Genomic DNA, 12,798 nt, shown 5'->3' with positions numbered 1-12,798 from the left:
CCTAATTGAAATAGAATAACACAGATTCTATGGTGCCATAAGGACAGTATAACAGAGCTGATCCTATGTCTTTAGCTCTGACCGTGTTATTGGTCCGTTACAGGAGGAGTACCAGGCGGAGGGCATCACCTGGCACAACATAGACTACACTGACAACGTGGGCTGCATCCACCTCATCAGCAAGAAGCCCACTGGTCTCCTGTATCTACTGGATGAGGAGAGCAAGTAAGGACATCACCCCCCCCCAATATTCCACAAAAGTGATCATTCACCCAAAAATGTGTTGATCTTCATGTGCCAGAAGTGACTGCAGCCTAAAGATTTGCTTTGCTATACATTGCCTGTAAGCGGCAATAAATTACATTTTAGATGAGATGCAGGTTCAAACAGTATACGTCTCCCCCTCCTTCTCTCACTCCCTCTATTTTCTCTCCTGCTCTTCAGCTTCCCCCATGCCACTGATAAGACCCTGCTGGCCAAGTTTAAGCAGCAGCACCAGGAGAATAAGTACTTTGTGCCCACGCCTGTGATGGAGCCTGCCTTTGTCATTCACCACTTTGCTGGGAAAGTCAAATACCAGATCAAGGTAGGGATGGACAACCACCCACCAACATAGTCAGACTCCGTGTTTACTATCATGCTATGTCTAGGGGGTTGGGCGAGGCTTCTTGCATTTGTGTAACTGTTCATTGTTACTGACATCTAATTATTGTTCAGTGCGTTAATAATCTTAGCGGCGACTCTAAAAGGGCCTCAACATCCTTAACCGTCTCCTTGTGACTCTCCTGGCAGGACTTCCGGGAGAAGAATACGGACCACATGCGTCCAGACATTGTGGCTCTATTACGCAGCAGTGACCGGGCCTACGTGCGTCAGCTGATTGGGATGGACCCTGTGGCCATGTTCCGCTGGGGCATCCTGCGAGCCACCATTAGGGGGATGGCTGCCTTCAACGAGGCTGGACGCCGCTGGGCCGCCAAGACCGCAGGTACGTGTACAGCTGGAGCAGCGGTACAATGCGTGTACAGCTGGGAGCAGCGGTACAATGCGTGTACAGCTGGGAGCAGCGGTACAATGCGTGTACAGCTGGGAGCAGCGGTACAATGCGGGTACAGCTGGGAGCAGCGGTACAATGCGTGTACAGCTGGGAGCAGCGGTACAATGCGTGTACAGCTGGGAGCAGCGGTACAATGCGGGTACAGCTGGGAGCAGCGGTACAATGCGGGTACAGCTGGGAGCAGCGGTACAGTGGGATTGTATAGGTGTACACATGCTTTAGACATTATAGGAGTCTACAGCCATGTCTCAGAGTTAGAACTGTACTACCTGAACTGTAACATGCACAGTAACCAATCATTGCAGTAGGCTTACTTGTGTTAGCTTAATTAGTTTAGCAGGGCTTGGGGGGGGGGGGGGGGACATGAGGCTTTTGAAATGTCAGGTTTTTCCCTGCAAGCTTCAGTCATTATCCGCCAGAGGTTTTGTTGTGTTGACTAGATGAGAAAAGTGGCCCATTGACGTAAGAGGGTATTTTTTTATAGGGATTAGTGGTATTAAATTGAATCAAGGAAAAACAAAGCAGGGAAATGGCCCCTGGAAGGACTCAACTGGATTATTCTGATTTCTGACAGGCAGGAGTCATGCGGTGCAGTCTTTTCGTCTTTTTAGAACCTATATATGTGTGTCTGATGTCGGTTTGTGTTTAACAGGTGTGCAGCGCCCCACTTCCAGGACTCCTTTGGGGGAGTTGCAGAGGTCCAACACGCCTGTAGAAAGGATGTACCGGTAAGGCACAGACCTCTGACAGAGAGGGACACACAGGGAAGAAGGGAAACATTTGTCCCAGTATCCACATTTCTGTACCACTTAGAAAGTAGTGATGTATTGCCCATGCATAGGGCCCTCGTGTGTTTTTCCTGTTAGGTCACATGGTCACAAAAAAATGGCTGGCCCTCGCCATGCATACTACATAGTATGTTAATGTGGCAATTGAGACCTACTCTGGTAGAGTTGTGAAATGGGCCATCTTACTCTACTGTTTTGGGTGTGATGTCATGATTGACAGATGGGTCTCTCTCTCTCCCCTGAGGCACAATGGCAGGTGTTCACAGTGATGACAATCTACCGGAGTGCCTGTGGCGTTAAAGCCCACGGGCAATGCCTCAGTCTTCCATCAGAAATCCACTTAAATGCACAAACCCGACTACCTTGATCCAAGACCAAGTCATCTCACTGAATCTATACAATAGACAAAAGATTTGTATTTAGGATGAACCAGAATAACTTAAATAATTTTGCCTTACAAGAACAAGCCCCTTACTAGTCCCTGATTGTGGGGCCTCTCACAGAGAACACGTTGTGATTTGGTCATCAATCCCCATTTTATTTGTAAAAGTATTTAAGAAATCCATTTGTCACAAAGATGACAAATGAAAGGGTGAGCACCCGTGCTGTTGGATCCGTGTCCCAGCGCCTAGGATTACATGAAGCAGGATCAGACAGTGTTATCATGATTATGAATCACAAGATTGTTCAGGAAGTGTATCTGTACTGGGAGCCAAATAAAACTCCCACTAGTCCCCCGGTAAATGGAACTGAATGAAACGGTTGGCTCCCATGTGTGCTTCCTGGTCGCTTGTATGACGCATGCTCTGTCAAATCCATAGAATCAAATCCATGCAATAATATCTCTATGGTGGAATGAATCCTCCTTCATGTCATCCTGGCCCCTGCGTTTTCTCCCCTGCCCCTGGGTGACCCCGTGTGCTGTTCTCTCCCCTCCACAGACGGGCTTCTATGCTCGATTTCTACTTTGATCACTCTGACGAGCGCCCACTAGAGGCCTTCGAAGACATCTTTGCTAGCTATGAGAGTAAGAAGTAAGTGGACTGGAGGAGAGCAGGAAGAAGGATGGAGGGAGGTCAAGCAGGAGGAAAGGACAGTATTGTTTTTACGGGCAGTTAGCCTCTGGCTCATTCCCGCTCTGAGTTTGCTCATATTCATCATGTCAGAGATGCACGAGAGACTCTACGTTATGAAGGTTTGCAGCAGGCATAGGTTTCTTTAGTTTGGAAAGGGAAGTCCTAATATGCAGTCAGACATCAGAAAAATACTTCATATAAACGGCAAACATTTTCCTTTATAATCAACAGGCTGCATCTTGTTTGTATTCTCCCCCCCCCCCCCTTCTAGCTCTCTATTTTCCACCACATTGCTCTTGTTACTGTCTCCCTTTCTTTCACTCTTCATCTCGGCCACGGTAATCTGTCTCAACACCCTAGTTTATTATTGTTAATGTAGAACACAGGAAGGTCTTAGTGCTGCCCTGCTCTGATAATCTACTAATTTACTGGGAGGAAACAACTGGAAAGGCTGGGCACACTAACATATGGTTAGTACAGCATTTAAGAACGTGTGCACACTAATAAACAGCAGTAGTAAAGTTTAGTTAATGAAACGGGTCAGGGCAAGTGCTATACATCTCAGGTCCTGGAGTACTAGTGATGAGGTCGGAAATGTAATAAACAATTGCCGACGGAGAAAGTTAAATGCATCATTGTAGTTTCTAAATGGACCAAAAGCCCCTGTTCTAATATGAGCATTCTCTGAGAGGAACTGAGCAGTTGTTTTAAACCACCCCTAGCTCCTTCCTTAGGGCCCTACCCCTTTAGTGTTTGCAAAGATGATAGGTGTTAGTAAGATGGGTATAGCTCCACCTAGGCTTTCGATTAGCTTGGATGAGTTTCCACCATACTGCTTCCCCCTATCTGGTCCCTTCAGACCTGAAAATTCTGACGACGTCATGTCTAGGGGGCGTTTTTTTCTATGGGCCCGTCCCTTCCTGCCTGACCTCCCTCGGTTTATTGATCAGAGTGGTAAGTACAGTAATGCATGGATCCAGAGGAACAGCCATCTTAACAACACCAGTCCACCCCAGTTTACCACCAGTATAAAACCAATCCCAGTCGCCAGCAGTGTAACACCAGCATGGAGAAAAGATGTCAACCACTGAAGCTTTGATTCAGGAATGCATGCTCACAATACTTACTTACAGGAGTATGGCGTGTGTGAACATCCACACCGTGCACAACCTCTCACTTTCTACTGCAGCAATGGCTGGGTGGTCTGAACTGAAGTGGCATTGTCCCACATGTTAACCAGAAGTTTTACTTGCTCTCAACTTCAGACCTCTAACGGTTCTGTGTGTGTTTCTCTTTGGAAGTGGGTTCTTTGAGGGGTTTTCTGTCGTTTGAGGTGTCCTAACAGCGGTGTTCCTACATCCCCTGCCCTCCCCTTATGCCCCGTGCCCAACCCCACCCCAACCCCTCATCCCGTCTCCTCCCCACCGTCCTCTTCACCCACTGTGGCCCTTGCTGGGTTGAACCAGGGACATGCATGCACAGATAATCAGCTCCATTAAGGACTTGCAGCTGGATGGTGAAGACCCTCGCAAGCTGCTGCAGTCCTGGGGTCGCCTGCGGTTCCCTCGACACCTCCTTCAGTGAGTCTGTAGCCCTGGCCCCTTCCAGCTCAGTCCAGCCCAGCTTGGCCTAGCAAGTCCAACCCAGCTCGAACGGTGTTCAACCTTAGTCCTCTTGAGGCATCCCCTTAGTTGCACATTTTGTTCCAGCACTAGCACACCTGATTTGACTACAAAAAAATGTCTTCACCTCACATGGTTGTTAAAGCTCTCAACCCGTGACAGACAGTTGAAAACACAGGCTAGGTAATTAGCTGTTTGAGGCCACACCTCATGAAAGATGCGCCTACGAACAAAGACCTCACAGGAATCCTAATTATTTGCAGAACGATGCCCAACAACACAAGGCTGCTCGTGATAGTGAAATGCAAGGCCCAAATAGACTGGGTCCCAATGTGATGTTTATTAGCATGAGGCTGATGTTCTAGTGTAACAAGGCTTTTGCCCATATGGGTTTTCATGGAGATGCAGAGGCCTTGATAAAAGCTGAGGATGCACTGATGGCTTGAATATCAGCTGCTGCATGAACAAGGACATTACTCACCTGAATGCATTGGCTTCTAGATGAAACTGTGTATGACTGTGAAGTCAAAAAGAACGTAAAAGTTTTTACAAATTATTGTTTCTTTTAACTTATATAAAACTATAGTTGTTGGGTATTGTCTATGCAAGTATTTTCAACACAGTTAAACAAAACAAAAGTTGAGTGTTGACCTCACAAATAACACACTGTCAAGCAGTGTAGTCGGGACATGGCAACAGTTCCACTATAAACCGAAGGCTTATATAATACTCTGTATGTAGTGATGAAAACAAGATAGCTGGGGGAACACGTCTCGTAATCCTATAGGTCGTATGGGTCTCGGCCGGGCTGGCTGATTTTGGTGGGCCAGGTTCCCCCTTCCTCCATCCCGCAACCTCCCTCCATCATCCCCAGCCCTTGTCATCCCACCCATACTCCAGGTGCCAGCCCTCACGCCTCACTGACTGAGCATGACTCACCATACTAACACGGCTCACCCCCATGCTCACCCGTAGACCTTTTCAGTGACGTCTCTGAGCTGAGCCACTCTCACTAACCTATCCCTTCCCCACAGGAAAAACAAGAACGCGAAGCAGAAACAGATCATACCCAAGGTAAACTTCATACATCATACATACGCCAGCTATGTGCACGCCTATATTAATGTCATTTGAAAAATAAATATAATATACAATCCGAGAATCTGCTGCAATAGCCCATTCGTGACAAGGATCGACGAGTTGTATGTTCCAAGATGCCGTTTTGCACACCACTGTTGTACTGCACCGTTATTTTACTATTTGTGGCCCGCCTGTTAGGGTGCATGATTCGTGCCATTCTCCTTCGACCTCATCAACAAGCTGTTTTCACCCACAGGACTGCCACTGACTGGATGTGTTGTTTGTCGCGCTAAGGTTGGGTGCTATCCAGATTTGTCCGTCTATTGCCAGAATGCTAACAAAATTTGCACAAGTAATAGCGAATTTCCATGGAGGCCGCTAGCTAGATATGTTAACAAGCGCAAATGAGAATAAACTAATTGCAAAGATAGGCAATCCAGCTCATAAAATTATACATATATAGTTAGGAGCTACCAAATGTAATTTTTGTTGAGTTTGGACATAATACAAGTGAATGAGCTGCATTGTGCAAATGAACAAAGTTTTGACATGCTTGTCAGAAGGAAAACGGTGCTCTGGAGCAGCATGTGTACACGCTGTGTCTGTGTGGAGTCTGGAGTCACTAGGGCAATGGGCCTGCCTGCTCTGCTCTGAGAAGATGGGGGAGGAGCAGACGGGTCAAGAACGGAGGACAAAAAACGCAAGGATATCAAAAGATGGCAGTGGCATCTGTACAGAACTCACCCAAAGGGCTTTGACTCAAGCACGGCAGAAAGCTCACAATATGATGCCCCTTCACCTTATTAATTAAACCACTTACTTGGATAACAAGCAAGGTAACTTAGGGGTCGCGTTACTGCAGAATTCTTTATATTGCTTTTTAATTGCTAGCTCTGCCAGCCAAATTGTGTTGCACTTCTAATGTAATGAAAATGAAGCTATTTTCTGCCGAATGTGTTTCACTAATATACACTGAACAAAAATATAAACACAACATGTAAAGTGTTGGTCCCATGTTTCATGAGCTGAAATAAATAAAATATCAGACATTTTCCTTATGCACAAAAAGCATATTTCTCTCAAATATTTTCTCAAATTTGTTTACATCCCTTATGGTGAGTATTTCTCATTTGCCAAGATAATCCATCCACCTGACAGGTGTGGCATATCAAGACATGGTCATTACACAGGTGCACCTTGTGCTCGGGACATTAAAAGGCCACTCTAAACTTGCAGTTTTGTGTCACAACTGTTGCCAGAGAATTTAATGTTGATTTCTCTACCGTTAGCCACCTCAACGTTGTTTCAGAGAAATTGGCAGTACATCCAACCGGCCTCACAACTACAGACCATGTGTATGGCATTGTGTGGATGTTCACAACATTGAGATCAACAATCCACTCAGAGTGCCCCGTGGTGGGCTTATGATATGGGCATGCATAAGCTACGTGACTGGCTCAACTGTTCTTGGAAACTACAGTAAGCTTAATATTGTAAACTAATCCGACCGATTTAATGAAGAACCCAATCTGCTTTATCTCCTAACATATTGCACAAGTTGACTGCAGGTATTTACTTAAAAAATAGTGGAGTGTACCTAATAAACTGGCCAGTGAGGGTCTTGTTCCTTCAAAATATTTAATTTAACTCCGAGAGTATCAATGAGACTGTTGTGCTGTCTGCAGACGTTTAGAACTCTGTGGTGTTGATGCTGTTCCTTAGAGCCTGTTGGACTCTCGCTCCCTGAAGTTCATCGTCGGTCGGACCATCCACGACCGCTCCACCAAGTCTCTGCATCACCTCAACAAGAAGAAGAAGACTCCCAGCATCAGCGCTCAGTTCCAGGTCAGCTGATCTCACCAGCAAATACTGCAGCCAGGCAGCCACTAACATACATACACCTGAAAATGCATAGCCACACTTCACACAATGCAAACTTCATACAATGCAGATGCAGAACATGGGAAATGTTTATTTGTTGAGGTAAGTCTTAATTGACATGAAACCTCTTTTACATTGACAGACCTCTCTGACAAAGCTGCTGGAGAATCTGGGCAGAGCAGAGCCCTTCTTCGTCCGCTGTATTCGCTCCAACTCTGAGAAGGTAAAGTCACTTCACTAAAAACATGTTTTACCAGAGTCGGAGTTTCGTTTTTTTATAAGTGTCCATCCACAATGATACGGTAGTTGACAATACAAAATACAGATTTTAAAAACCACGTTGTGGACAACTCATAGTTTTGTGACACTAAAAGCAGTTCTAGTAAAACAGGGTACAGTTTCATTAGGAGTCATCTATAACACATGCGCATCTATACATTATTGGTATCAGTTATTATACATTACGTTATTCATACATAGGTATGCATAAATAAAGAACATTGAGGCTACTACTTACAACCAAGATGAGGAAAATGTTTGCGTTCGTTCCTCTAACGACTTTCTGTGTGTGTGTGTACAGAAGGAGATGTGTCTGAATGAGACCCTGGTGCTGCAGCAGCTTCGCTACACAGGCATGCTGGAGACTGTTCGCATCCGAAGGTCTGGCTATGGAGCCAAGTACACCTTCCAGGTACGCTGCACTTGTTCACTGACTCAGATAGCCAGCAGACACCGGGAAGGAAGCAATATCTGTTGTTGATTATTTACCAATAGCTAACTGTGTAACTCTGATATATATATATATATATATACATACATACAGTGCCTTGCGAAAGTATTCGGCCCCCTTGAACTTCGACCTTTTGCCACATTTCAGGCTTCAAACATAAAGATATAAAACTGTGTATTTTTTTGTGAAGAATCAACAACAAGTGGGGCACAATCATGAAGTGGAACGACATTTATTGGATATTTCAAACTTTTTTAACAAATCAAAAACTGAAAAATTGGGCGTGCAAAATTATTCAGCCCCCTTAAGTTAATACTTTGTAGCGCCACCTTTTGCTGCGATTACAGCTGTAAGTCGCTTGGGGTATGTCTCTATCAGTTTTGCACATCGAGAGACTGAAATGTTTCCCATTCCTCCTTGCAAAACAGCTCGAGCTCAGTGAGGTTGGATGGAGAGCATTTGTGAACAGCAGTTCAGTTCTTTCCACAGATTCTCGATTGGATTCAGGTCTGGACTTTGACTTGGCCATTCTAACACCTGGATATGTTTATTTTTGAACCATTCCATTGTAGATTTTGCTTTATGTTTTGGATCATTGTCTTGTTGGAAGACAAATCTCCATCCCAGTCTCAGGTCTTTTGCAGACTCCATCAGGTTTTCTTCCAGAATGGTCCTGTATTTGGCTCCATCCATCTTCCCATCAATTTTAACTATCTTCCCTGTCCCTGCTGAACAAAAGCAGGCCCAAACCATGATTCTGCCACCACCATGTTTGACAGTGGGTATGGTGTGTTCAGGGTGATGTGCTGTGTTGCTTTTACGCCAAACATAATGTTTTGCATTGTTGCCAAAAAGTTCAATTTTGGTTTCATCTGACCAGAGCACCTTCTTCCACATGTTTGGTGTGTCTCCCAGGTGGCTTGTGGCAAACTTTAAACAACACTTTTTATGGATATCTTTAAGAAATGGCTTTCTACTTGCCAGTCTTCCATAAAGGCCAGATTTGTGCAATATACGACTGATTATTGTCCTATGGACAGAGTCTCCCACCTCAGCTGTAGATCTCTGCAGTTCATCCAGAGTGATCATGGGCCTCTTGGCTGCATCTCTGATCAGTCTTCTCCTTGTATGAGCTGAAAGTTTAGAGGGACGGCCAGGTCTTAGTAGATTTGCAGTGGTCTGATACTCGTTCCATTTCAATATTATCGCTTGCACAGTGCTCCTTGGGATGTTTAAAGCTTGGGAAATATTTTTGTATCCAAATCCGGCTTTAAACTTCTTCACAACAGTATCTCGGACCTGCCTGGTGTGTTCCTTGTTCTTCATGATGCTCTCTGCGCTTTTAACGGACCTCTGAGACTATCACAGTGCAGGTGCATTTATACAAAGACTTGATTACACACAGGTGGATTGTATTTATCATCATTAGTCATTTAGGTCAACATTGGATCATTCAGAGATCCTCACTGAACTTCTGGAAAGAGTTTGCTGCACTGAAAGTAAAGGGGCTGAATAATTTTGCGCGCCCAATTTTTCAGTTTTTGATTTGTTAAAAAAGTTTGAAATATCCAATAAATGTCGTTCCACTTCATGATTGTGTCCCACTTTGTTGTTGATTCTTCACAAAAAAATACAGTTTTATATCTTTGTTTGAAGCCTGAAATGTGGCAAAAGGTCGCAAAGTTCAAGGGGGCCGAATACTTTCGCAAGGCACTGTATATACTGAACAAAAGTATAAATGCAACATGTCCCGTACTCACAAAAAGCTTAATTCTCTCACATTTTGGGCACATATTTGTTTACATGTGTTAGTGAGCACTTCTCCCTTGCAATGATTATCCATCCACCTGACAGCTGTCTTGCATCAAGAAGCTGATTAAATAGCATGGTCATTACACAGGTGCACCTTGTTTTGGGAACAATAAAAGGCTACTCTAAAATGTGCTGTTTGTCACACAACACAATAACACAGATGTCCCAAGTTGAGGGAGTGTGCAATTGGCATGCGGACTGCAGTAATGTCGACCAGAGCTGTTGCTACATAATTGAATGTTCATTTCTCTACCATAAGCCACCAACATTGTTTTAGATAATTTGTCAGTAAGTCCAACCGGCCGCACAACTGCAGACCATGTGTAACCATGCCAGCCCAGATCCTCCACATCCGGCTTCTTCACTTCCAGGATCACCTGAGACCAGCCACCCTGACAGCTGATAAATTGTGGGTTTGCACAACTGAAGAATTTTTGCACAAACTGTCAAACCGTCTCAGGAAAGCTCACCTGCTTGCTTGTCATGCTCACCAGGGTCTTGACCTGACTACAGTTTGGTATTCTCACCTTCAATGGCCATTGGCATGCTGGAGAAGTGTGCTCTTCATGGATGAATCTTGGTTTCAACTGTACCGGGCAGATGGCAGACAGTGTATGGCGGTGTGTGAACAGAGTGCCCCATGGTGGCATGGTATGGTCAGGCAAAGCTACAGAAAGCAAACAATGGCATTTGATTGATGGCAATTTGAATGCACAGATATACCGTGACAAGATCCAGATGCCTATTTTCATGCCATTCATCCGCTGCCATCACCTCATGTTTCAGCATGATAATGCACGGCCCCATGTCACAAGGATCTATACACAATTACTGGAAGCTGAAAATGTCCCAGTTCTTCCATGGCCTGCATACTCACCAGACATGTCACCCCTTAAGCAAATTTGCTATGTTCTGGATCGACGTGTACGACACTTCCAGTTCCCACCAAAATTCAGCGTCTTCGCACAGCCATTTAAGAGTGGGGCAACATTCCACAGGCCACAATCAACAGCCTGATCAACTCTGAGAAATGTCATGCTGCATGAGGTGAATAAATGGTCACACCAGATGCTGACTGGTATTTAAGGTGTCTGTGACCAACCGATGCAGATTACTATTCCCAGTCATGTGAAATCCATAAATTAGGGCTTCATTTATTTCAATTGACTGATTTCCTTATATTAACTGTAACTCAGTAAAATTGTTGAAATTGTTAAAAGTTGTGTTTATTTTTGTTCAGTATAAGAAGGAAAATATTTATTGGGCATTTTCTGTCTTAATGTAACCCACTATCATAAATTATTGTGTAGAAATTCATGGCGGACACAAAAAAGTACAAAAATAATTGTACACCACACGATTTTGTATACAGTGCACTTCAATCACAGATGCAGGCAGTAGGTTACTTTATACAGAAATTATAGGAGGGAGTTTGGTCTGGGAGGATGTGTGTATAACGTGAAGGTCTAGCAACCCAAACCCATGTGTGCAAATCACATGATAAAAAAAAAACAATTGTCTGATATGCGCTAATCCTGCCCTCTCCCCTCCAATGGTTATGTCTGATAGTGTACATTGGCGTGGCCAATTACCGTAACATATAATTCCAAGACCCTAACAACAAATTGGAATTCATTATGAAGAAAATCATGTACTGGACAAGAATGTGTTATGAAAAAATTGTGTGTCTTATGAATTTCAAATACGTAGTTTATCTATTTCACGAAAATCTGTGATTGTGTTGGTCAATGAACTAAGTACCTTCCATAAATAGGAATTCATCGAGCAATTCCGAGTGCTGCTGCCCAGAAACGCCACACCCTCCAAGCCAGAGGACATCTCAGCCTTGTTCCAGAGGATGAATCTAGACCACACCACCTACCAGATAGGCAAAACCAAGGTTCGACAAGCGCTCCTTCACTCTTTTTACTCAAACCTCACTTTTCTATGATAAGTTAAAGATATATAGGCTATCGTGGTGTTACTTTCTAAACTATTAGCATAAGGAAAATGAACAGGTATCCAATGTTCCCCAAAGAGATAAATAATAAGAGAGTTTTCCACTTATGTGTCTCTTGTATCTCTTCAATTGTGATCCTCAGGTTTACCTGAAGGAACTAGAGCGTCAGCAGCTGCAGGACACGCTGCACAAGGACGTGATGCGTAAGATCATCTTCCTGCAGCTCTGGTTCAGGGCGCGCCTGGAGAGGAGGTACTTCTTGGAGATGAGACAGGCGGCCATCTTGATCCAGGTAAGCTGTGTGATAATCCTTCCTTTATGTGTTCCACCATAAAACTGTCTGTACAGAAAAGGCACTGATGTCAGTTCAAAGATATAACTTTTTCCTGTATGGAATGCCTTGAATGCCTTTTCTGTGTCTATTTCTTATCAAGAAATACATATAAATTGTCCAATAACCTTCCTATATGAGACAATCATATTTCTGCAGACAGGCTAATGTGTTCTTGCCCCTGTTCGTCCCTTCCAGCGTGCATGGCGTAGGCAACACAAGGAGAGACGGCGTCAGGCGGCCACACTGATTCAGGCCGTTTGGAGGGGCTCTAGACAGAGATCACAGTACCTCCGCAGGCGGACCAGCATCAAGAAGCTACAGGCTCTGGCCAGAGGACACTCAGCACGGAGGAGGTACAGCACCAGGCCACACCACTGAAATACTTAATGTTGTATTTATAATGTTTGAAATGCCTCGAGATACTGGTAAACAGCGACTAAGTTATTATTAACAACATC

General features: G+C 44.4%; 1 protein-coding gene across 8 annotated transcripts in view; it reads left to right on the top strand.

Moving 5' to 3' along the window:
* The window catches only part of si:zfos-588f8.1, a 95,936-nt gene that overhangs the window by 65,421 nt on the left and 17,717 nt on the right, over positions 1-12,798 (top strand). For 7 of the 8 annotated variants that reach the window (XM_064934942.1, XM_064934945.1, XM_064934941.1 and 4 more), the window contains exons 11-22: positions 104-225; positions 445-586; positions 793-988; positions 1,710-1,785; positions 4,388-4,501; positions 5,578-5,617; positions 7,346-7,468; positions 7,647-7,727; positions 8,085-8,195; positions 11,821-11,946; positions 12,149-12,298; positions 12,536-12,693. In XM_064934942.1, the coding sequence (XP_064791014.1) occupies positions 104-225; positions 445-586; positions 793-988; positions 1,710-1,785; positions 4,388-4,501; positions 5,578-5,617; positions 7,346-7,468; positions 7,647-7,727; positions 8,085-8,195; positions 11,821-11,946; positions 12,149-12,298; positions 12,536-12,693 (1,439 nt within the window). The remainder of the gene's footprint in view (positions 1-103; positions 226-444; positions 587-792; positions 989-1,709; positions 1,786-4,387; positions 4,502-5,577; positions 5,618-7,345; positions 7,469-7,646; positions 7,728-8,084; positions 8,196-11,820; positions 11,947-12,148; positions 12,299-12,535; positions 12,694-12,798) is intronic. The other variant, XM_064934947.1, reaches the window with a different exon arrangement.

The sequence above is a fragment of the Oncorhynchus masou genome, chromosome 24 (genome assembly GCF_036934945.1).
Source record: "Oncorhynchus masou masou isolate Uvic2021 chromosome 24, UVic_Omas_1.1, whole genome shotgun sequence".
Taxonomy (NCBI): domain Eukaryota; kingdom Metazoa; phylum Chordata; class Actinopteri; order Salmoniformes; family Salmonidae; genus Oncorhynchus; species Oncorhynchus masou.
This window is presented reverse-complemented; position numbering and strand designations above follow the sequence as displayed.